Below are 24704 nucleotides of genomic sequence, written 5' to 3'. Positions count from 1 at the left end.
TCACCCCTGCCAGCACCGTGTGTTTCCATGAGTGGGGACACATGCAGGCTGCTGTCTGCCTTATGGGGCTGATCTCACTTTATTTGTCCTTAGTGCAGTCCCACAGCAAAGCTCAGATTGGTAACACCAAGAAACAAACCCGACTGTTTTTAAAGCTTCCAGCTTTAAAATGTGTGGAATGTGACTCAGTCTGTGTTGTGGCAGATAAAACCCTGCAGATAGGTCATTTTATTTTATGCTTCCTGTGAACGAATCTAAAATACCCAGTGCTAAGCCTTAGTGCTCTTGTGCACATTTCCAGCTGTATTTTATCGTGGGTGCTCCAGCTGCAGCAGGTTAAACGGGCACAGCAGCACTTGCTGGAAGACTGTGTTTGAAATGTCTCATATAACCACTGCAAAACAAGCTGATAGCATGCATGGTAACCTTGTAAGTTCACAGGCACACAGTGTCTCAGCAGGAGCTGTTTGGAATTCCAGACTTGGCCCAAAAAAGTTATTTTGCAGGGGTTCTGTGGAAGTTGGCTTTTTTGTAAAAATACAGAAGAGCAATCTGGCTGTTTAGAGAGACAGTTTGTGAAGCTTTGTTCAGAGGCAGCTTCCCTTCACTGATGTTTGTGGTAGGACTGTGCATCTTAAGGGATGGGTTGTCTGTTTGTGGCCAGCACAAAACTAGTATTTCAGGCTAACATGCTTTTAACTAGTTTTATAAGCAAAGCAAATGAGAACTTCACTTGTTACCAGAATTACATCGAATTCTTTTTTCATTTTATGTCATTTTTAGGACAGCATGCAAAGAAACCAAACCACCAAAAAGCTGTGTTTCCTTCAGACAGAAGTGTTTACATTTAAAATGGTCTCCACAAAAACAAAGTGCATCACAATAGAAACTAAACTGAAAGACTCAGGAAGTTTTGTAACACAGCCAGTTTCACTTGCAAACTTCACATTTTATGATGGTATTGATCTCTTAGTTTAGTCAAGGAAAGAGGCAGCAGAAGTATTCTGCTTTAAACTCATGATGAGGAAGGGCTGGAGTAGATGACTGCTGTGATTGCTGCAGTCTTTTGTTTCTGTTGTTGTTTCTAACCTTAAGCCAACAGTAAATGTACTGTATCCTGTGTGCCAAACTGGAGTCTCAAGAAAAGAATTTATTCTTGGTAAACGTGGCAGAATGAGGGTTGTATTGAAAGCGGAATCAGGATTAGTGATATTGAGTGCTGGGAATTGAATCCTTTTCTGATCTCCCCAAGGAACATGTTCTCAAGTATTAGAAGCAGCGCATTAAGGGACTGAGGAGGAACTTAAGTGCTTCAATTTTGAATTAAATTAGGGTTGTTCTTGTTCCAGTGGGACACATAAGCCAAAAGAGCGTTTTAATTTTTGTTGGTAGTACCTCGAGACCTTGCTGACAAGCAGTTTGTATGGTGCTGCTGTCAAAAAGTTATGTTATTTTCCTATAATGACTCATATATGTCAGCTTTACTGCTTGCTCAGCTGCTGCTGAGAGACTCCATGTGCAGATGTGAGCCAGCTCCATACATCCATCTGACTAGAGACACTTAGTGGAATTGCCCTGACAGTAGAGCTGCTTTTTTCAGTATTCTCAAGACTGTCTGCAGTAGCAGAGCTTGTTTTGCTGACAGGAAATGTCAGCCAAGACTGGAGCCATTAGTTTTCCTATGGATACATCTGTGCACGTGCCATTGCTTTAACTTCTGCTTTCTCTCTGCCTCTTTTGCACTGCTTTCCTTTTGGTTGTAACAAGATCTTTGCTTTCTTCCTGGGCAGCCACCAGGCATGAGCAGCACTTCTCAGCTTTCCTTATCTGACATTCCTGTTGGCCCTGGCTGGAGGCAGAAAGGAGCCAGGGATAACTTCTGACAGTGGAGGAACCATGGAAATGGAGCCCTTCTTCTTCCCAGTGTACTTTGTGTCCTCCAGAGACTCCTGCAATGCCATGGGAAGCTGTGTGCAAGGCCAAGTTCTTGTGTGTGCTTAATACATCATGCAGGGGACCTAAAATGGCAATTCTTGTGTCTAACCCACAGATGCTTCAGTTCTGACTTGAAAGAACTGTTTGTGCAGCCTGTTTCCTGCTCTCTCATTCTTTTCCTTTCACTGACCCAAATTTTTATTGGGCTCTGCACCACTTCAATGAAGTTTAAAATAAAATGCATTTTATTTTTGGATTGTGCTACTAGAGGAAGTTTACAAGTCACTTCAAAAAGCATGGTTTGCAGTTTCAGCATCAATAGTCACCTTGATGAGATTTTTGGCTCTATATTTCATCCCTAGAGTGATCTATATGATGAAGGAAGTAAAAGGATAAATTATAATACTCTAAGAACTCAAGTACTTTGCCAAACACTGTTAATTTTTCTGCTACAGGTAAGCAGTTAATGCATTGCCTCTTAAGTCTTTGGGACAGTTACAGAACAGGAAACTTATAATTATAGGCAAGAATGACCCTGGTGAACTCCTTATCCTTATTACATTGCTTCTAGTGAGTTATTTGCAGTACTGCAGTGAAATATCAGTGACTCCTCAGAAAGAAATGCATAATTTTCCATCAGCTGCATATACTTAGAGTACCATCTTCAGCTCTGTCATCTGTCAACACAGTGTTCATGCCAAAAAAAAAAAAAAAGGAGAAATTAAGTGGTGTTTCCAGCAATCCAGAAACCTTAGTAACCAGAGTCTCCTGTCTCATCTGCTTTTTTGACCACAAAATGTTACTTTTTTGGAGAATGTGACCTCTGACACAGCAAGGAGAAATGCTTCACTAGTGAGCAAATGTCTACTGAGATGCCAGTGCCACTCCTCAGTTTGTCAGTATGGGCAAGAAGGGAGTGTGTCGGAAGTTCCTGAGGAGAAGATTTTGTGCCCAGAAAAAGTAGTCCCAGTTGGAGAAGGGAGGTTTTGTGGCTGGAGATAGTCCTGCCTGTCCTTTCCAATGGAAAGGCAGAGGAAGGCTAAGCCAGGGTTGTTGTGTGTGTACGGCACCTACTTCCACTCCATGCTAAAAATGTTTTGTCCCTTCCCTTTGTCTGCAGTGGGTCCTGCCTTGTACTGCTGTTACCAGCACTGCCTCATGCTTGCTTTTCTTCTTTGCTTGGTTCAGATACTGCTCTCCTCTCTGAGCTCTGCTCTTCCCCCGCTTCTCTGCTGGACGGCAGCAGCTGAGGCCATAAAACTCCAGTCTCTGGGAGCTGGAAAAGGCACTGAGTTAAGAGCTGGTGATCACACGCGCTTACCAGTTATGCCAAGAGTTACCTTTCAAAGATATTTGTGTTTTATGAATGCAAGCGTCTCGGGGTGAGCTAATAAAGCAGTGCAGAGGAAGCAGGAGCAGAACTTGAGTTTCTGGTGGCAGAGTACTGTATTTGCAGGGTGCCCTGTGGCAGGAAGTAATGATGAATCTGACTCCATGTTCTCAGAATGCTAATTTATTATTTTAGGATACTATATTATATTAAAAATATTATACTTAACTATACTAAAGAATACAGAAAGAATACTTACAGAAGGCTAAAAAGATAATAATGAAAACTCGTGACTCTTTCCAGAGTCCCGACACAGCTTGGCATTGATTGGCCAAAGAGCCAAAACAACTCACAGCAGAATGCAATGAAACAATCACCTGTGGGTAAACAATCTCCAAACACATTCCATATGAGCAAAACACAGGAGAAGCAAATGAGATAAGAATTTGTTTTCCTTTTTCTCTGAGACTTCTCAGCTTCCCAGGAAAAAATCCTGGGTGAAGGGGTTTTTCAGAGAATGTGAATGGCACAGAAGGGGAGAGCGTGTGTGGCTGCCGCTCCCACCCTCAGCAACGTGCCCTCAGCGGGATGTGTTGCTGACACTGCCCCGCTCCCTGAGAAGCCACTCGGAATTATTTTAAGAGAAAAGGAAAATGAATACTTCTCTGTTAGTGAAATATCTCAGGCAAGTATAAACGTTGGGTAAAGTAAGTGTTCAGCCTTGATTTTTAAGTATTTTTTTTAGTGGGCCTCAAATCCTGAGGTGCATGCACACCAAGCTGTTCAAGGTTGTTCCTTGCCTTTCCTGTGGAACTTTTGGATCTGTTGGTCCTTTTTGGACCAACCTAAACCCTTTGTGTGCTCTCATTCCCAAAGGGAGCAGGGTGAGGGGAATGCCGGGCCTCCCTCGCACCTGCCCGGGGCTGGCAAAGGCAGGCTCCCTCCTGCTGACATTGCTCATTCATCATCCAGGGCTCCAACCTGGGAAAGTGCTCCGTGTCCTGGGCTCCTTCTGAGGCAATGGGAGTTCGTGGTACTCAGCTGCTTGAAAAATTAGATCTTCTGAAAGGTGGGGCGTGTAAAACGTTTGTGCTTTTACCTCACAAAGCTCTGTAGAAGAGGGCATGAAACGTACTATAAATGAAGTATTCAGAGGGGAAAACAAAAATTTCCTGACTTGTTCTTGGCACCAAACATTTAATCATGACATTTGGTCTTAGAAAATGTGCAACTCTCAACATTGCCAATTCATTTTACCCACAAACCCACAACAGACTGATGATGTGCATACGAAGGTTATTTATTTTGAGCACAGACAGGGAATGTGAGTATTCCAAATGCTTCCTTATATCTCCCTGTGGGATCTCTTTAATAAGTTGCATAATATTTTTCTGTATTAGAAGATGGTAAGACAGACATGGTGGGGCTCTTCTTTACTTAAATACGCTGGTTATGTTTTCTTTTTTCTTCTTTGGAGGAAATGTAAGCAAAGAATGAGTAGTTTGTGAACAGTGTTAGACTGAGAAGCATGACTTCAAAGGCCTTTCTAACAATTTATTCTGAAACTATCAGCCAACAGATGACGTTCCAAGTAAAATAACTAATTATGTGGGAAGTTAGGCAAGCATTGATTTAGTTTTTGGTTTCTTGGACTGGCAGATAATTCTTTAATAGCAAGAAAAAGAATACATGACTTACATTTCTGAACTTGAGTCCAGGTAAACCTTCTTCTGAGGACAAGTTTATACATAACCTGTAACAATATTCTTGGAAAATGTGAAAGCCACTTGGATACTTTCTGTGGACCTTGGCTGACTCTAAGATGCTCCCCATTAGAGATGAAGAACAAGGTTAAAGAAGGATAAGGGAGTGCCGCAATGAAAGTATTTTAGTTCTTTGAAACTTGTGTTAATTTAGAATAGCATTGCTCTTCCAGAATGTAAGGGCATTTATCTGGAATATCAGGCACAGTTTTGACAGTGATCATGTTACTAGGAAAAGCCAGTGGGGCTTAGCAGGACAAACATCATTACTTTATATCATCAGCACATGACAAGGTAAGACTCCAAACACATAACTTCAGCATGGAACATGTGGAGACGTGGAGATAAAATTCCTTTCTATGTGCTAGAGCACCAAACCCTTTCTCATTTTGGCAAGAGTGTTAGGAAAAGGGGGGCTCTCTGTGATTACTTGTTTTCTGGTTCCTTTTGTTCTGGTGTAACTTGTGATGATGTTTCTGCTTAGCCTGTTTTGTACATTTGCTTGTGGCAAATGATTGTGCCAACTCTAAATTGCTCTGGGTAAGCTGCACCCTCGGCCCTAATTTGTGCAACAGCAAAAAAAAAAAAAAAAAAATCCATCAAACCATGTTGACTTTTGGCTGCAGGTTTCCATGACTTTTTAAGACCAAAATATTGCTTGCTGTTACATAAATTCTGCTTGGGGAAAAAATCTGGACTTCTGGGGTTTGTACATCAGTTATCTAGGACTGAACAGAAAAAAAATATCCTCAAGCTCTCAGTGAAGCTGGTTCTTCTTGTAGCAGTAGGCTTGAGTTAGCAGGGTTTTTATCACAGTCTTTGTGAGTGTAAGTCGTGACAGCACGGATATGTTATGTTTGTTTGTAACACACATACACAACCTTTGCCTCCTTGGTTATCCAGTAAGACTGGCTCAGCAATTCTTTTCTTCTATATCAAAACTTGCTTCCATCTCTATTCCTTCATCAGACTCCACATTTAAAAATCTTTCTGCTAAGCATACATATCTGTGAGGCTTTCTTGTCAAACTTTCATCCTTCCCAACAGTCTAGTCACTGTATGCTGGGGTTTTATGTTCATATTGTATGTGCAGTTGGTGGATTTAATTTTGCCACACAGAACCTGCTTGAATATGACTTGCGTTTATCTTTTCTAGGAATAACATGCGTGGAAGTACTTGCTATTGTTGATCACCTGTACTCCAGCACGAGAGCTCCTGCTTAATAATTCTCTGCTCTCAGAACATGGAGGAAAATGATGATGAAAAATACAATCAAGCTGGCCAGATATTTGAAAACTTTGTACAGGCATCAACATGCAAAGGCACCATTCAGGCCTTCAATATTCTCACTCGCCAACTTGACTTAGATCCTTTGGACAACAGAAACTTTTACACCAAACTAAAATCGAGAGTGACCACATGGAAGGCCAAAGCTTTGTGGAACAAGCTTGATAAGAGAGCAAGTCACAAAGAGTATAAACGTGGGAAGTCTTGTATGAACACTAAGGTAAGTAGAATTGAGTTTTGGATTTCATAGCTTAGGAATTTTTAAACTTGTTTTTCTGCAGAAGCAAGGTTTCTTCCATCACATACAGTGTGTCTGTTCAGTAACCCTTCCTTTAATATGCTGAAACTGGTTATTGACTGTTTTGGACAAATTTTAAAGTGTTTTTTTTCTGAAAGTTCAGTGGAAACTCACAATATATGAGTGAGCCTTAAAGCATCCTGTTTTACAGTCTGTCTTAGACTTTGTCCTTTTTATATCTCATCACCAAATAGGTGTAAGATGGAAACTCCTGAAGAAATAGGCTGCATTCATTACAGACTCTCAAGAACTGCTTGCTTTATTAAACAGGGGTTTGCAAAGTACAAACTGTGACATATTCAGGCTCTTCAGCTTTGTGCATGCTGTAAGAGACCAGGGCTGGCCAAATGTGTTTCAGCAGCAGTTCCTAAGCTGCTCCCTGAAGGGGCTGCTTGGAGGTCTGGGGGTCTGTCTCTGTCACCTGGTGTCACCTGGCATTGGCTCCAGTTGCTGTACAACAGCAGAAGACAATCCTGCTCTCTTTATGGATTGAAGTCCTTTCCTGGTAGTGTTTTTTCACAGGCAGAGTGTGGGTAATTGCTCTGTGGTAGTTACTGAGGGAAATGGTCTGCTTGGTTGTGGAGAGGACAGGAAATGATCTTTTCACAGAGCATGCACGACATATTTTGATAGAGTGCACCAATGAGCACTCTAAATCTTGACAAAACTGTACAAAATACTCCTGCCAGTTGTTTCATCTGGCTATCACAGAATATTTCTACTTGCTTTGTCCCAAGAGCAATTCATTCATTTTCTGCCAAGTGATGGCTAAATGTTGCCCCAAGAAGGGTAACTTAAAGAGGTAGAACAGAGAGGAGGGGCATACTGGGGGTATAACTAGACACCAAAATGTGAAGGATTTTTTTATTTAAAACTATCACTGAAGAGTTCTTTCATGGACTCAGTAGACAGGTAGTGTTGAAAGTCTCTTTCTGTCAATGATGCAAACCAGAAGAAACTTCTCAAAAGCGTGAGAAGAACACCAAGTTACCTTCAGTACATAGAGAGTCCTCTGGTTTTATTTACTTTTCATATGCTCTCAATGATTTTTAATGTTTTTTAAGGTCATAAGGGTCCTTAATATAGTTTTATATAGTAAAGGAGTGTCATCGCAGCTATTTAGACTGTGTTCCTGGCAGGCTCTGGTTTTCTCCTCTCCTTTTTCCCTTCATTTTCTTTTTTGACCTGTGCTTCCTTCCTCCCTTTTTGTTCTTTGGAAAAGTCCTTCAACATATGTCATGGAACATCTTTGTGATGAAAACAGACAGGAAAGGGAAGGAATGAGAAAGTGTCTGATGATTAACAAATTTTAGGAAATATTCCACACGTACCTCACCATACACATACAGCCCCAGGTCCAAATTTCTGTGGTGCTAAGTTTGGGGAAGTGTTTGCAACACAAAAAAGCAGTTTTAAGACCCATGTGAAATGTAAAAACTAAGTCTTCTCTCAAATGGTGACATTACGAAGCCAAGGCTTTGTTCTGTAAGCTTCCTAAGCAAAGTGATTAATATTTATTTTGTGAGAAGATTTTGTGGAAATGGGTTGGTGCATAAAATATATAGTCTGTGTAATGCTTTACAGTGTTGCCAAGGAGGAAGCTAATCAACACCTTCCGCAGTGTTGAAAGTATGCTATTACTGCCCCTTGAGATGAAAGATTTATTTTTAGTGGCATGGTGTAAGTATTTGCAGAAATTAATGGGCATTTCTATGATGCACATATGACCAACTTGCAAATGGCTGTAGAATGTCTGCATGTCAAGAGTGTGGGTACAGATATTCCGTGAAATAGTTGGAGATGTTCACCACGAGCCTGGCCCGTGCCCAGCCCTGCACTTCAGCGTGTCATCGCTGATTTAACGAGAGAAACATGAATCTTCACATTGCTGGCAATGAGAGAGCAGCAGCCACAGTGGGGATATCTACCAGACATTCCTGGGGTGTGAATCACAGCCTCTCTGTGCCTGGCCCTGCAGGAGGGGAGGCTGCTGTGCTGGGAGAGGAGTGTGCCCCCCAACCATTGCGGTGGTGGGCTCTGACTGCCCCACTCACAGATAAGGGGTTCTCAGAAATGCTGGCAGCCCAGGCAGTGCAGAGGGGTCAGGCTACAGCATGCACAGCACCCTTACCTGCAGTGCAGCTGGTGATTTTGGCTTTGTGTCTCATTCTGTGCTGTTTGCAGTGGTGGAACAGGAGCTCACAGCTGGCAGCCGTGCCCAGTGCTCACCTCCATGGGGCTGCTCGAGGCACATCTGCCCCAAGTAAAAACCCTGCTTTAACAAGCAGCATCACAACTTGAGAAATAATGAGCTAAGTGGATTTTTGTTGTTGCAGAGCCAAGGTTGCTAGTAGGCATCACTTAAAAAAAAAATACATGACTTCAAGGCTTTAAATGAGGTTGTGGCCTTGAATGCTGTAGATGAGCCTGCAGCTCATGGTTCTTAGATATGGCTTTGCAATCTTCCCAATCTTTGGAGGAGATAGAGAAGATGCAGTTGGGTTCTAAATGACTCAGAGGAGGCTTGTTGGGTTTTTTGTTTGTTTTTGGATATTTTGAGATGGGTTTTTTTGGTGCCTTTTTTTGTTTGTTTGTTTGTTTGGGTTTTTTTTGTTTGGCTTTTTTTGTTTTTTTTTTTTTTTTTGTTTTTTTTTTAGGTTTTTTTTTAAAACAAAATGAAAATCTACTGCCTCATCCCAAAACTGCTGGGCTTTGGTTTTTTTCTTTCTTTTTGTTTTTGCATGGTATTTAAGAGCTGAATGCTGTACTTGTTGACTTTGTGCTTGTAAACTCTTCAGCCACACTTGAGTTACTCATTGCAATATGCACAAGTTTTATGCATACAGAACGTTCCACTCCAGCTAAATAACAATAATCCTGTGTCTTAACTGCTCTTGAAGAACATTGCCAAATATGGCTTTCAAAGTTTCTACAATGATACAGTTTTAAACTGGATGAATAAAACTGGTTGAGCAATTTTCAAGAAGTTTAAACCCACTGCTATTTCAGAGTTGTTTTATTGGGAGCATTATTTTCCCTGAATTCTTTGTAGGAAAATAAGCAAAACAACCTGCCCCAAAATAAAGCCAGACTGCTGAAGAAAGACATGAACAGAACTGGGGCAGAAATGATTTTTCTGAAACTGTAGGGGTCTGCCTGTGTGAGTGTTAAATCTTCACAAAACATAAATTTCCTTCAATCTTGAACTTCTAAGATGGGAATGAGTCCTGTTCAAAATTTGTTTCCGGAGCTGGCACCTGCCTAGTTCACCAGCATTAGGGAGAAACAAAAGTTTGTACTAACCAGGCAAAACTGTAGATATCACACTGTGGTTTTTTGCAAATATGTGCAGAAAAAGCACAATTTTTTAATGCTGACAAAATTTCTCTCTGGTTTTCATCTTCTACTAATTAATGCAGAGGAGCATGGCTGGACTCTGGATTATTTGTTTCTTTGGGGGATGGAGCTGGACAATCAAAGAACATTAAAGGTTTAATGCATGTTGTTTCCTACGTTAGCAGTTTGAATATCAGTCTAAATTTTTGAACATGCATAACATCATGCAATAATGAACAAGGGTATATCCAGCTAGTGTTAGTATATTCATTAGCCTTTTTAAGACATCTGTGAATGTTGCCTCTCTGTATGGAGCAGATCCATTACTTGCACTTAATTTACATTTACTTTCAGTTTACCTGTGTAAATGATGGGAATATGTGCATGCGCATGTAAATGAGGCTCCCACTGATGTTAGAGATAGTTATGAATATGTATCAGGGGGTAGCACCTGGCTCATGCTGTGCACCCGAAATTCAGGCTCTCCCATGCTTCAGGGGAGCAGAAATTTCTGCACATGGAAACATCCCAGGCTCACTCTGAGAAGGGGGTGCTAGTTCTCTGAAGCATGCAAATGTGGTGTTGCCTTCCCCTTCAAAGGTGCATGCTGTTTTTGCAAAATACATGCTTACACTTGAGAACTAAGAAAACTGTGCTTGAAGTGCTACTGTGTAATTATCAGCTGCCTTGGTAGACTCTGGCATTTCTCTCTGGGTATTTGAGTTTTGGGACAAAGCTCCAGTTGAGGAGGACAAATGCCTGGGTGCAGCTTTGTTCTTCTGAGCATTTGCCTGTATTTTGGACCCTACCTTGGGCACAGTTTGTGGGCGGGAGACTTGTACAGTCTGAGCTGCTGTTTTGAGGCTGAACAATATTAGCATAAAGAAAGGAAATAAAATTAAGCTAATAAGTTTTGAAAGCTGTGCATTTAAAACCATACATATGTGCATTTGTAGGTATATGTGTATATGGACTCATATAAAACCCTAAAAAACAAATTCAATGGTCTTGAAGTTTAGTATCATTTAGGTTGGAAAAGGCCTCTAAGATTGAGTCCAGCTGGTTAACTCAACACCACTGTGTTCACCACTAAACATGGTCCTCGGATGCCTCTCTTTTACTCATTCCTGAACTCAGCCTTCCAAATCTTGTTTTACAATAGATGAGGTTTCCTTCAAAAAACTCCTGTTGGGAGACTTATTGCAAGAGAATGACTCTAAAATTGTTTTTGACTGTGTTTCCAGGACTTACATAAGGATGAAGTGACTCTTTTTGGTACTGTCATGTGCTGTCAGTCTGACCAGGACCCGGTGGCATCTGTGTCCCTGCTGCAGAGAGGGCTCCATGGTGGTGCTTTATCCAGCACAGCAGTGCAGAGAGCCTGTGGTTTCAGGGGAGCTGGGCCAGGGTGTGAGTCAGCAGAGGAGGAGCCCTGGGTCACAGCTGGGGTTGGAGGTTTTCTGACTGAACCCGAGCCACGTCTCCCTGTTCTAACCAGACTGGTGTACCGATCAGCAATAAAATGGGGGATGGTCTTTATCTGCAAACCCCTTCCACTGCTTTTCACATTGTCTCCATTTCTAGAGACTGCCAAATGAATACCTTGGGAGTTACCAAACCTACTTTGCTGGGGCTGAGAAAGGGAAAGGAGCTCCTGGTGTGTCTGGGTGCTGCCCTGCTCCGTAGCCGTAGGGTGATGGGCAGGATGAGCGCAGGGTGCCGGGTCTCTCTGCTTCTTGTTGGCCACAAAGTGCCTTCCTTCCAGTCCTCAGCTGATTACAAACATCCCATTCTGCAGCCTTGCCCCTCGTGGTAAATCAGGCAGGTTGGGTTCTACATGTCTTCCTCTGTCCTGCTTAACAAATACTTGTCTCCTAATTAAGCAAATCATCCAGCGTGTATGAACCTGCAGGTAAAGTGGCCAAATTTCCTCCCCAGGTGCTGGCATTTGTTGATCCTCCAGAGGCAATGGGGATTTTCAGCCAGGTTACTCCAGTGCTGTACCTACTGGTACAGAAGCCAGTGAGTTTGAGTGTTCAACTGACCTGACTGATTGCATCCCTCAAGACAAACATTTGGTTTTTAATTGAGTAATTGAATTGTAAGATGAAAGAAGGCAAAGCCAGTTATGCTCCAACAGAAAAAATATCCATATTATAATGAAAATTGTAACCTCTTTCATCTTATAAAGAGTAAATACTGATCCCTTTTGCCAGATTGACTATTTTCTTCAAAATAATTATTGGAATAGGGAGATTTCCAAACCTGATAATCAGGGTTTATAATGAACACACCAAACTTGTTGCAGATATATTAGATAGTGTTGCTGGCTTGCTTATTTTAATAAAAAAGCATTCCTGTGAAGTCCACAGAACTTGAACTAGTCAGCCAGAAGATGACTGCCAAGTTAGGAAGCTGAGTGAATGAAAGGTTGTGGCTTTTTACAAAGAGGCATTCAGTTCCTTTGTATGTGTGTGTGTATTTTCTTTAAAGAAACAAACAAATAATGCTTGGATAGTGGAATCCAGAAGCTGTCAAGGTTTTTGGGAATATTGAAGGCCACATTCTACTGACATTTTAAGTGGCACCTGGGTGTGTTTCATACACTTGAAAGACAAGCTGTTGATCTTGATATTGGTGCTTCTTTGCTTTTGCCTTTTAGGATGGGGATTCTAAAGCCTTGCACCAGATTTCGAGTGTAGATTTATTTTTAAAGATTTTAATAAGCAACTTATATTTCAAAGCTCTAGAAAACAGGGGACTAATGAGGATGAGTGGCAGGGGAGGTTTGCTTGAGATGAGTGGAGAAACAGTAAATCACCTCTGAACATGCAGTGAAACCACAGTTTTTGAGCACTGCATTCGCATTCATTTCTCCAAGGATTTTTAGAGCGGGGATAGGCAGAAGCTGTGGTGATGACAGGACACACAACAGACAGTTTTTTGAAAGCAAAACAAAGTATTTGACTCTTTGTGATGTGTTTTAAGCTGAGATTGGGCCAAATTACATCAGCAAAAGCAAATGTTTGGCATGTGATTTGGTAATGAAATCACTTTATTTTCATTATCCTGGAGACACTTCCACAAACACACAGTTTTTTCAGCTTTATCAGTTATGAAAAGCAGTGAAGCCTGGCCAAAGCAGAGCAATCAGACAGGCTAGATAAGACATTTTAGGCATGTGGAATTTAAATTTTTTTTTTGGCTTGGAAGGTAACAGTAGCTTTACATCTGTATTTTAACAGAACTGTGCTGTTTCTCTGTCCCTCACTTAATGGCTTTGCAAGTAATGGAAAGAAGGAAGCTGTCCCACCCTGACCTGATTTCCTAGATATTTTATGAAGATTCCCACAGGGAGTGACACACAGTTACTTTCACACAAACCAGCACTATTGTCACCACAAGTGGCTTAATGAGGTCTGAATGAAACAAAAGGTTACCACAGGGTGTGTTCCCATGGCCCTGGCTCTGCGGGGCTTTGGTTCTTTGAAGCAGCTGGGCTGTGTCCATCCACCAGGGAGGCTGGTGTGGGGGGCAAGGGGAGCTCCAGGGCAGGATGCTTTGCTGGGCCAGGTCTTTCTCCTGCCTTCCAAGAGACACATGTGGTTGTTGTGGGGTTGGTGCCAAAGGTGGTCATCAGGGGTTTGTTATTAGCTACGCTTCCAGCCTCCCTCTGGTAATGTTTGTGTACTGATAAGTGAGGAAATACATAGCTTTTGCTACCAACAAGTGATTAAACACTTGGCTGCTAAACCCCAGATTTCAGACAATAAGGTAATTTCCTGTCTCCTGCAGCTGAGGTCCTTCCTGAGGTTCCCATGTCTGCCCTGAGAACAGGGGTTTGGGGATGTGGTTGCTCTCTTTCTGCTGACAAACAAAATTCTGCATTATCTGCTGCTTAGGCCTCAGTGCAGATAGCTTTGAATATTCTTTTTGCAGTATGCAAAATATCACAGTTCTAAGATGCTGTACAAGAAGAGAAAATGTAAAATATTTTAGTAGAAGATTATTTTCATAAGCAAACAAGACAATTTCTATTTGTGTTTTCTCTCTAAAAAGCCATGATATTGATGGCATTCATGGTGAAAAAAGAAGTTTAGCTGGTATCTGTTGAAAAGAAAAAGTAGAAATTCCCTTTTAATGCCCTTGGTTTAATTTGCTTTATTTTCTCTGCTACACTGTTTAAAGAGGGGTTATTTTTGTCAGATGGTTCTTGAAATTTCCACATTCCCTAACAAGTCTGCACTTACATAATTTGTTTCTACAAGCAACCAGGTTTCTGCACATTGTTTGCATCTCAGGTCTCTGGGATATTTGTGTCTTAACCTGGGATCAACAGGGTAAAATTGCTAGAAGCTACTTGGTGATTATGAACTTTCCCTTAGAGGAGTGTAATACTCTGAGAAAACTGGGAATATGCTGCAGAAAATTATCTGGTGCTTCTGAGGACCCACACATCCAGCCACCTCCTTAGTGCAGATGAAACCCCAGCTAGAATGTTCTGGCAGGTAAAGTGGAGCAAGTGCAGAGCAGGAGGAATGGTCAGAGCTCTGCAGAACGGGACCAGCAGAAGAGGCTGCAATACCTTCACCTAATCTGTGCTAGGGAAGCCCCAAGGGGAGCACCATGGGAGTGTTTGGAGTGCCAAGCCACACAGAACTGCTGTGGCATTTCTCCTTCTGCCTCTTGTCATCTTGCTGATGCTGATAGATCAAGTTCTGATTAGGTTTTCAAAGTTTGCCATTTGCCCTGGACGTTTGCTGCTCCTGAAGAGCAGCTCTTGTTTTTCCAAGGGCGTGCTGTTTCCAATGGACAAACCAGCCAAGAGACACTGCCTGCCTTGTCTTGCAGCACTCTCTGGATTTGTTCATCTGACTGAGATACTGTCTGAGCAGAAACCATGTGCTTCTGCTGTGCTGAGAGTCAGCCTTGTGCTGCTTGCTTCTCCTGCCCCTTGGAAAGGTTTGTGAGAGCTGCTCTGAAGGGACCTGTGCAACAGCAAGTGCTCCTTCCTCCTGGTCCTGTCCTGCCTGCACCCTGCCTGCCGTCCTTGCAGGATTTACAATTCAGATAAAACAACTGCTCCAGGGTAAATTGCAACTCAGATTAGAAGACATTTCAGGAGATGGCAGTGAGCTTCCTGCCAAGGACTACACGCCCAGAGCAGTAATGACAAGTTATGCAGATCAGCAAGCACTCAGTGGAAAGCAAAGACATTTCTCTCAGGTTTCTTCTCCTCGCTTTTTCTCTTGCTTGTGCTTTAGCGAGGTAGGAAACAATGGGATGGGGTAGGAAGCCATTCCTGCTGGGGCTGCTGCCATGGTTCTGCATTCCCTGCCTGCCTGGAGGCACCTGGCCTATTGTGCCTATAGTGCCTGGCAGCCCAGCTAGAGCCCTGATAGTGGCAGAACAAGCATGGCTGGTGCCTCTATCTGCATTTCACCCAGCCTGGAATGTGAAAACAGACTCATTAATACGTGTAAATAAACACTGCTGTATGTTTATCTCCTTTCTGTTGTGTCGGATGGGATGTTGTTGTAGAAGAGAGTATTGCGCCTCGTGATGTGCAGTTTGCTGCCAAAGTTTGTTTCCAGCTCTCTGCCCCTTTTTTTGATGTGTGCATCTTTTTATATTTTTTCACCATTTTATATTTATTTTTTGAGACTCTTTTGCTTAGTAATAAGGGTTATGTACTACCCTTGTTTTCAGCCAAAAAAGGTTTTGGAAATAAGAGCAAGAAGTGCCAAGATTTAGCTTTCACTGTGATATGCTGCCAGCAGCTTGATTTGTGGGTTCTGTGAGTGCTGTTAACTTTCCCCGCTATCAGAAGCCTTCTTAAAAATGTGCTAAAGGTAAATATTTTTAATTCTGGTTGTTTGAACATTCAAGTCCATTTTGCTTGCTGGCACTTTTGGATGCTGTCTTACTAAGAAGTGCTGGTTAGTAATTCCTAGTGTTCTCAGATTGTAAGAAAAAGTGTCAAAATTAAAGGCACTATCTACCTATGGTGAACTGGTTTGTGCAAGTGACTAGGTAAATTAGAAAAAAAATCAGATTATCACTCTTTTGGACCTGTATTTAGATTTGCTAGTTAAATATCTGTGAGTGTCAGCAGTAGAAATGCAGTGACTTTGAAGGCTGCATGATGAGCTGGAAAAAAAAGGGCTCCAAGAGCCCAGAACTGTTGGTTTCTGGTGCTGTATTGCACTTTGAGCTCATCTGTAGCTGATGTACCCTGCTGTACAGTCATTCTGCTTAGGAGAGTTAGGAATAGTGGGATTAAATTATTAGAATCTTTAAAAATAAATAAAATTGTAAAATCTGGATTCAGACTCAGATTTGATATCTATATCTATATGAGCTCATTTACTCAGGACTGGCTTCTAAAAACCATGTCTTAAATGGGTATTGGTTAACAATTCACCTAATAGAAAAGTGAATTTTAGAATGTATTTTAAAATATCCTGTGAAATACCCTCAAAGTAAGCTAACGCCCCACTTAGCTGAAAAAGCCAATTTCCAAGTGGAAGCTCAGCTCGTTTGTTAGGTTGTTGTGATGTTTGGTTAAAAGTTCCAGGTTTCTCTGTCGATGGGCCAGACTGGAGCGGCAGGGGTGTATTTTTAAAGCATGTTACCAAGCTCTTGCTGAAATCAAGCCGTGCTTGTTGACCAACCTGCCGGCATGCTTTAGATGCCATAGAGCATGAGAAATCCTTTCCTCCTCTGCTGGCTGCCCAGCACAGCCCCTGCCCCTGGAAACCAGGGAGGGGATTAACCATTTTCTCTCTGTCACTGCTCACAAAGCTCCCCAGACTGATGGCTTGGTCTCTGCTATGCTCAGAGGTGAGGCGCTTGTTGCCTTTATCTCTCTCCATCAGTTTTTGTTTCTGGATGAATTCTTTGTCTTGTGGTTTTGTTTTTGCCAAGTTTTTAGTGTAGCCTCAGAGCACTATCTCAGTGTGACAGGCCAGGTACTTACATGCTGCCAGCCATGTTCATGGCTGGGATAGTCAGGCAACATTCTTTCTGCAAGGTTTATCTTGTTTTCGTTTTGATTGTTTAAGAAGCTGGCCAAAAAAAGAAAAGAAAGCAATCTCTTCTGGATTTTGGGTGTGGACTTGTTCTTTTTTTCTTCCCTGTGTTTTGATTACAATGAAAGGCAGGTAAGAGAACAGCAAACACACTTAATTCCAAAGGATGTTGGAGGGCTTATTTTGTGCTTTTTTTGAGGAGATTTTTGGATTAAAGCACTTGCCAGGTTTCTGGTGGATATGTTTACTGAAATGAGTGTAACGTTTTTTTGTTAGTAATGTCTAGGTTTTTTGGATAACTGTAACTGGTGCAGGGCAACGGGAAGTTTCCAGGCATTCTTGCTGTATTATGACTGTCAGTTGCAATTTTTTCAAGAAGCATTTTTGCATATTCTTCTAAAAGATCTGAGATCGAGTCACCAGATTTAAATACAACAAATGCCACCTGAGTTCTTCAGAAAAGCCCCAAAGTCCTGACAGCTCTGATGCATCATGGAAGGCAGTCTTGACTTTCTAACACCCTGAGTGCACACTGCCCCTCTTTAATGCGTGGCATAGCAGAATATGATTACAGACGTCGTTCATACCATTGTTTTAATTTCAAACTATGGAAAGGGCTTTTTTTTTAATACACAGGTCTAATATTAGTACATCTATCCATGTGACAGAGAGGATGGATGGACAAGTGTGTCCAAATACATCCAGGAAAAATGAAGGCACGTACTTTTTTCCGTGCAGAAGCTTATCTTCCAAAAAAGAGAAAAAAATCCCGGTAAAGATGAGCCAGATGAATGCAATAAATGTGCTAATGTTTCACTTCTGGCATTTTGACTCAATAAAAGAGGAGGGCAGTAAAGATAGATCCTCTGATCCCTGGATTGTGCTGTGTCCAGCTGCTGGGAAAGAGTTGTGGCCAAAGTCACCCTGGGTTGGGTGGCCTCAGATCCATGGTACAGTCTTAGAGGGGGGAAAAAAATAAAGCTGTGGCTCCATTTCTGCCAATCACTGATCTGGGAGAGGACAAAACTGCACATTTCTGAGGTGCTCAGCTAGGATTACAAAGGGTAAAATACTGGAGGGATTTAAAGCAGAGGTGGAATTGTAGTGAGGCATTGAATTCGTGCATTGACGCAAGGTTTTGTTGCAATTAGGGGTGTGTGAGCCTTGCTGTTCCCAGGTACCTCTGAACTTCCCCAGCAGTGGTATTTATGTGGTGTTCACTCTCCAAAAATGCCTGTTCAGCAAAATCCAGCTAATAGTATTATCTTAATATTATTTTAAGGTAGATTTTTAGACCTATCTGTAGAGTATTTAAGAATTGTCCATGTAACCCTTTGGAGAGTTAGGATTTCTTATTAAAATACATCTAAGTGAATATTATTTTTGTCAAATGACATTTTTTTTAACCTTGCTAATTCTATAAAGAGCTCATAAAACAGTACAACAGAGGAAAAAACCCTTTTAAAGATTATGTAATCTTTGTAGTCAAGTTTAATTACTCCTAGGCCTTCTCTCCCCCTTTCCTGGGGGAGAAGATGGAAGAATTGATTTTTATTAACAATAAAGCTTCAGCCTGTGACACTTTTAATGTTGTCTGAAGTGGCATATAGATTTTCATTTTTCAGTGTCTTCCATGATGATGTTTCAAACTTTAAATTGATTATTCAGTGGGTTCAGGGTGCATTGGGCTGCAGTGTTGAATCTGGTGGCTGTCAGTGGATTTATGTGCTAAAATCTGGGGCTGCAAGTGGGAGATGAACTATAAGTCAGTAAGTCAGGAATGTCCTGCTGAGCAGTCCTATTTTTGCCAGGAGAATTTTCATATCTAGTAAAGGGGATGGCCTGGAAAGCATCGTGGTGGAGGAAGCTCCTGGTGGCCTTTGCCTTAGCTGCTTGTGCAGCTGCTTTTGTCTGGAGCCTTTCCAGGGGAACAGGCATAGAAAATGTGTTGTTTCGTGCCTGTCTCATGTTGCAGCACATTAAGCCCCATCACCAATAAGCACTTGTCCAAATCCATGCAGGATGTGACCCTCTGGAATCAGCCAAATTAGTCCTTGGTGCACCCCTGTCACTCTGGGTGTTGCACAAAGGCCTGGGCCGGTGTGAAAGTTGTCTTCTCTCATGGTCCCCGACCTGCTGACTATGGAAATGAATGTTTGCCATGGAAAAGCAAAGCACTGTCCTTCTGTGTCCTGCACAGAGCCTCCTGTCACTGGGTGGGGAGGCCCACAGCTGCTGAGGGCACCTGTGGTTGTGAGGATCAGGGGGCTTTGAGGCTTGTGGGAAAGCCCCCCCTTTCTGCTCCTTTCTGGGATCATGATCCATGCCTGTAGTTCAATTTCCATTTGGTGGTTTGGCTAAAGGCAGTTCAGTAACCTGGGCAGATGGGTTTTGCTGGTTTTTCACCATTTCCACTGAAGAGTAGCAGTGATGCTTCTGGCTTGGCATGCCATAAGACAATGAAGGGTGTGCCTGTGTCTGTCCAACTGTTGGTGAGCTGAAGGCTAAAAATAATCCCCTTTTTATCACCTCCAAAACAGCTGAAAGGCAGAAATGAGGAAATCTTGGATTCCTGGAGTTATTGAAGCTTCTGTCTTCATCCCAAGGACATACAGGGAGTGGATCATCATTTAACACCCCCTTATTTTCCAAGATGAATTTAATATTTGGGTACCTTGGGCAGGAGAGGAGTGAGGGGTTTAGAGTGGGATGACAGCAATGGGATAACGCACTGGGCCACAACAGGATTTGTCTGCTCTTAGCTGCGCCAAGAGATGCTGTTTGTTGTATCTCCCACCCCCATGCTACTACCACCTGCTAGATTCCTGGAGCATCTAAATGCTGAGAGTGAATGTTTTTTTTAATTTTTCAAGGTCAGTGAATAGATTCAGCCTTTCAGTTATAGTGGATGAGATTTTTGTGACTGGGTTGTTGTGGAGTGTTATTTTGAGGTAGGGTTTTTTTTGGATTTTTTGTTGGTGTTGTGGGGATTTTTTGTTTGTTGGTTTGGAGTTTTTTTGGTTTGTTTGTTTGGGTGTTTTTTGTTAAACATAGTGGTGATGTTCAGCTGTTTAACTGCATATGGTTTTTCCACAAGGGAATGCAGGTGCCTGGATTCACAGGCGGCTGCTGATTTAATAGCAGGGGAAAGGAGGGATTGCAAGAGGCCCTCTCCCTTCCCTCCTATTTTGAGTACATTATCTACAGGAGGTCATATCAAAATCCTGTGCCTGGCACAGAAGCCATTCTGCTATTGGAGAGGTGACTTGTGCTGCCATTTAGCTCAGCACTGGGAATATTTCCTGGAGATTTTCAAGGCACTGCTCTTCCTAAACATAGAGAGAGAAAGTAGCATCTCTTACAGTCAGCCTGACCCTTGAGTGCAATCAAGCTTATGAGACTTACCAAATGCTATGTGTGTTTATATTAGTTAATATAAGTGAAAATTTCTGATACATTTAAATTGCACAAGGAAAAAATCAGTGAAGTTCTATTCTATTTCTGTCTGAAAATAAATAATGCATTGTGTACTGTGCTTGGTTGTAGTGTGGGACAAGATTTATACAGAAACAATCATCTTTTAGGGAAGAGTACAATACTTTTTAACAGTATCATAGAAACAGACTATTTACTCAGCAACTTGAATAAACAACTTTTATAAAATATGCATAGGCTTATTAGTGTTTTATTGTGAAGTGCAAAAATGTCCATCCTTTACTTATTAAGTATGAATTTAAACTGAAATAGTCTCAAGTTAGTCACTAGGCAATTATTACTGGCCTGGAAACCTACATTAGTTTCATTCAATGGGAATTTTGTAACCCATATTCTTTCTGTAATTTTGCCTTAACATAGGTGCTGTTCTTGGGAAATATGTTAAATTCAATGAAGCTTCTCTTTTGACAGAAAATATTCATGCACATCTGCAGGCAGAAGATCAGCCATTTGCACTAGGAGGTTTTCACCAAGAAAAATGTCTCCTCTCAGTATTATTATCTCAGTGGTAAAACAAGATGTAACATCCAACATGATACTGATTCTTCAGGCAGGTTATAGAAGTCTGGTCATGATCTTATTCTTCCATAAAACTAAACAAGACTTTCTCCCTTCGTTTCCAGCTTGAGCAAGAAATGTGCAAAAGCTCTTTGTCTGTTCTTTTCAGCAACTGTTACTTGGGATAATTTGTGAGAGATGCTTTGAAAAGTCAAGTTGTCCTTTAGCTTTGTGGGAGATGATCTGGCACTGTTAAAAGGCAGTTGATGTGTGAATGGTGATGGGGATGTCAAGAAGCCCTTGGCATTTGTTCATTCAGGATTGATTGTTTGAGACTCCCTGTGTGATGCCAGCTGTCATGATTTGTGTTAAATTGCAAGAAATTAGTTCCAAAAGCAGGCCCTGATGAGCCAGGAGGCTGGGATAACAGGAGGGGAAAATAGGATGCCATTCAAAATTCCTGCTAGTCTGGCTGCAGAAGGTTTCTTCTGGGAGTCTGTTGGCAGGCAGACCACAGGGGAGTGGCATGGGCCCTTCCCTTGCTTAATAAAGTTAGGAACACAAATGTAATAAGAATTACTTTTGCAAGGATTTTGTACTGGTTTTGACCCCAGAAGTTTCAAAATTAGATGAAGAAGTGCCAAGAGTAAATTCTACACCAGCAGGAAGCATCCTCAATAAATCTTAGAACAAATAGCTCTGAGATGTAGATAAATGTGTTTCTGGAGGTAACCACGGGTGGTGGCAAACATACAACCATTTTTCATGGTGTCTCTATGCAATTATGAAGATACTTTGTCAATGTGATAGGAGGAGGGAAAAGGGCAGAATCCTCCTTAAAATGCTAACATAGTGTGTTGCAAAGCACCAGGAGGAACGAAGGGTTTTCTGTGCGGGTTTTGTTACTTGGCAGGGTCTGCTATGACTAAATCTCCAAAGACTGCTGTTTCTTTTTATTTTTTATTTTCTTTAAAGTTGCATTTATTTATGTATAATACAGCTTGTAAGCGAAAAAAAACCAGCCTCACCTTATCAGACCATGTATGGGCTTGCTTTGTGAAAGGGTTCTGACTGCCTGCTCAACATGACTGGAAGCTGTGAAGGCTCAATTGAGTCACTCACTTGTCAGACCTCAGAGTTCCCATGCTAATCACAAGGAGCATGTGCAAAAAGGTCCTCTTCAGCTAGGCTTCATGTGCCCTCTATTATTCTTCCTTTATATTGTTACATCTGTTGATTTTTTTTTTTTTTTTTTTTTTAGTATTCATCATGCAGCGAGGAGTGTTCTTCAGAAATTGTGAATTAAATATGTTCTTTTACAAGGAACAAAGCCAAGTGGCTAAGGCAACAGCCTAACTTTAATATCTCTGGTTAACAAAACACTTGCCTAAAGCAAAGCCAAAGCACCTCACAGGAGTTTTTCTTTCAATGGGAATTTATTAGAATTATTTATTAAATTGAAAAAAGACATTTTTGCACTTCTATGATTTGGGTTGGACAGAAGTCAGCACCAGATACTTTTTGCTCAAGTTGTTGGATCTGAAAACAAATGATGACCAAACCAAAATAAACAAATGACTCTACTTTCTGCAATTGCAATGTAATGGGAACCAGACTGGAATTCAGCGAGGCTGCAGATAGAGCCCGTGCTTGCTTTGAAACTGCAGTCAGTGCCTGGCTCTGTGTGTGGGACACCCAGCAGCGTGTCTGGCCTCTGACACAAAGGTCTGGGATGGGCAGCACGGCCCAGCTTGGCTGTGCTGCAGCTCTCCCATCCTCCCAGACCCACCTTAGCTGTCCCTGCTCCACCCATGGCACAGCTGGAACTCACAGCAGGGATTTTGTGAAATCTGGGGGCGTTTGGAGGAGTGGAAGGGGTTCGTAGGAGATAGGGAACAACAGCATTGTCCAGCTATAAGACTGCTTCTAATCAGGTTTTAGTAATCAGTCAAGGGAATGTAAGCACTAGATAGCTTGGGGTTTAATTAGTTTGCTTTCTGGAAATCCTTTCCTTGTTGGTCTGTGAAAAATTACAGCTGTCAACTAAAATTTGGGCAGGAATCCTCTGTAATTGTTTTGGAAGATATTCTTCCAACATAGATTTAAGCTTCTGAAGTGTGATTTTCCTGAAAGTGAGGATGTTTAGCAGTGGGTGAAATGGAATAGGACAGGATGAGTTCCCTGGCCCTGGCAGAGGAGGGCAAGTCTGCTGTCCTCCTTACATCAGTGGGTGAACCAGGCTGTTGCATCCACCCTCACTTGAAAGAGAGTAGCTAATAGTGTAAGGCTACTGGCTTATCGTGGGTTTGTTCAACAAATCTAGTAAATGTACACCCATTTCCTCTTTAAAATAAAAAAAGCCTACACTAAGACCACTTATTTCCTTTCCCCTCCCTTTTACACAACTGTAATGCTGTTGAGAAACAGCTGCAAGCACTTGAGAAACGCTAAATGAGGGTTAGAAATGTGCAAGCAGATGCTCAAAAATGTTCGGCTTTTTGTTGTTTTTTCTCTTACTTCTCTTCATCAGATGCTTTTGTGTAGGCATTAAGCACAGTTTATCCTCTTTTTACATGGGCTGAATACCACATGCAAGAAAAATTAATTAAGTAAATTACTTGTTTGTGCTCTCAGTAGTGCAAGTCCAGTTGTATTTCAAGTCATACCAACCAGAGTAAGATGGAAACTGTGTGGAAGTAATCCAAAACCCTGTGTCCCACCCCTCCTTTTCTCTGCCAGTGTTTAATTATTGGAGGTGGCCCCTGTGGCCTGCGGACTGCCATAGAGCTTGCCTTCCTGGGAGCCAAGGTTGTCGTGGTGGAGAAGCGGGACACTTTCTCCAGGAACAACGTGCTGCACCTCTGGCCCTTCACCATCCACGACCTTCGGGGACTGGGAGCAAAGAAATTTTATGGCAAGTTCTGCGCAGGATCTATTGATCACATCAGTAAGTATCTGAGGGCATGGGCACTGTTGAGATAAGAGCTTGCCAGGATCAGAAGATTGGTGGAGATGTTCGTGGTTTGGTGGAAAGTTCATCTACTTTAGCCATGTGCCAGTGCACGTGTGCACAGAGAGGAAAAAAAATGGTCTTGTTTAAGCAAGGTGGAAATAGAGCAAGACACAGTCTTATGGAGCAGATTTTCTTGTTAGTCTGGTATGGTTAAACAAAAGGTTTTGATTATGAGGTGTGAAGAATATTGATATTTATTCCAGTATGTTGAAGGTAGACACAAATAACAGAGCGGACTATTTTACAGGGAAATATGCTGTAAAATTTTGTATTCTAAAATGTGCTGGTTAGCACATTTTAAATATCATCAAGAGGCAAACCTCTACAAAAGCATTCTAAGAAACTCAGCTGAAATGAGTTTTGCCAACAAGATTGTGCTGCAAGAGGAAAGGGAGGTGGAAGAGAACAACATCCTGTGGTAGTTGCTATGTTTGCATTCATTACAGTATGGGAAATAGAAATGCTACACACTTGTGTTAACAATGAATTTCAGTTCTCTAGCAGGCTGGTGGCAGCTGGGGTTGCTTACTTATCAAATACATCTTTGTCACTTGCTCTCCACAGGTATTCGACAGCTTCAACTCATCCTCTTCAAAGTAGCACTTATCCTTGGAGTGGAAATTCACGTGAACCTGGAATTCGTGAAAGTCCTGGAGCCTCCTGAAGATCAAGAAAACCAAAGTATTATTTATCATAATACATTCTGCTCACAGCAAT

At 41.8% G+C, this 24704-nt stretch overlaps 1 protein-coding gene across 2 annotated transcripts in view; it reads left to right on the top strand.

Moving 5' to 3' along the window:
• The first annotated feature begins 6211 nt into the window (after positions 1 to 6211).
• MICAL2 (microtubule associated monooxygenase, calponin and LIM domain containing 2) overlaps positions 6212 to 24704 on the top strand; it is a 51901-nt gene continuing 33408 nt past the window's right edge. For both annotated transcript variants that reach the window (XM_058025966.1, XM_058025965.1), the window contains exons 1-3: positions 6212 to 6536; positions 23714 to 23921; positions 24552 to 24668. In XM_058025966.1, the coding sequence (XP_057881949.1) occupies positions 6273 to 6536; positions 23714 to 23921; positions 24552 to 24668 (589 nt within the window). In that variant the 5' untranslated portion in view covers positions 6212 to 6272. The remainder of the gene's footprint in view (positions 6537 to 23713; positions 23922 to 24551; positions 24669 to 24704) is intronic.

This window comes from Melospiza georgiana, chromosome 6 (assembly GCF_028018845.1).
Source record: "Melospiza georgiana isolate bMelGeo1 chromosome 6, bMelGeo1.pri, whole genome shotgun sequence".
In the NCBI taxonomy this organism is placed as follows: Eukaryota; Metazoa; Chordata; class Aves; order Passeriformes; family Passerellidae; genus Melospiza; species Melospiza georgiana.
Note: the sequence above shows the minus strand (reverse complement) of the source record. Positions and strands in the feature narration are given on the sequence as shown.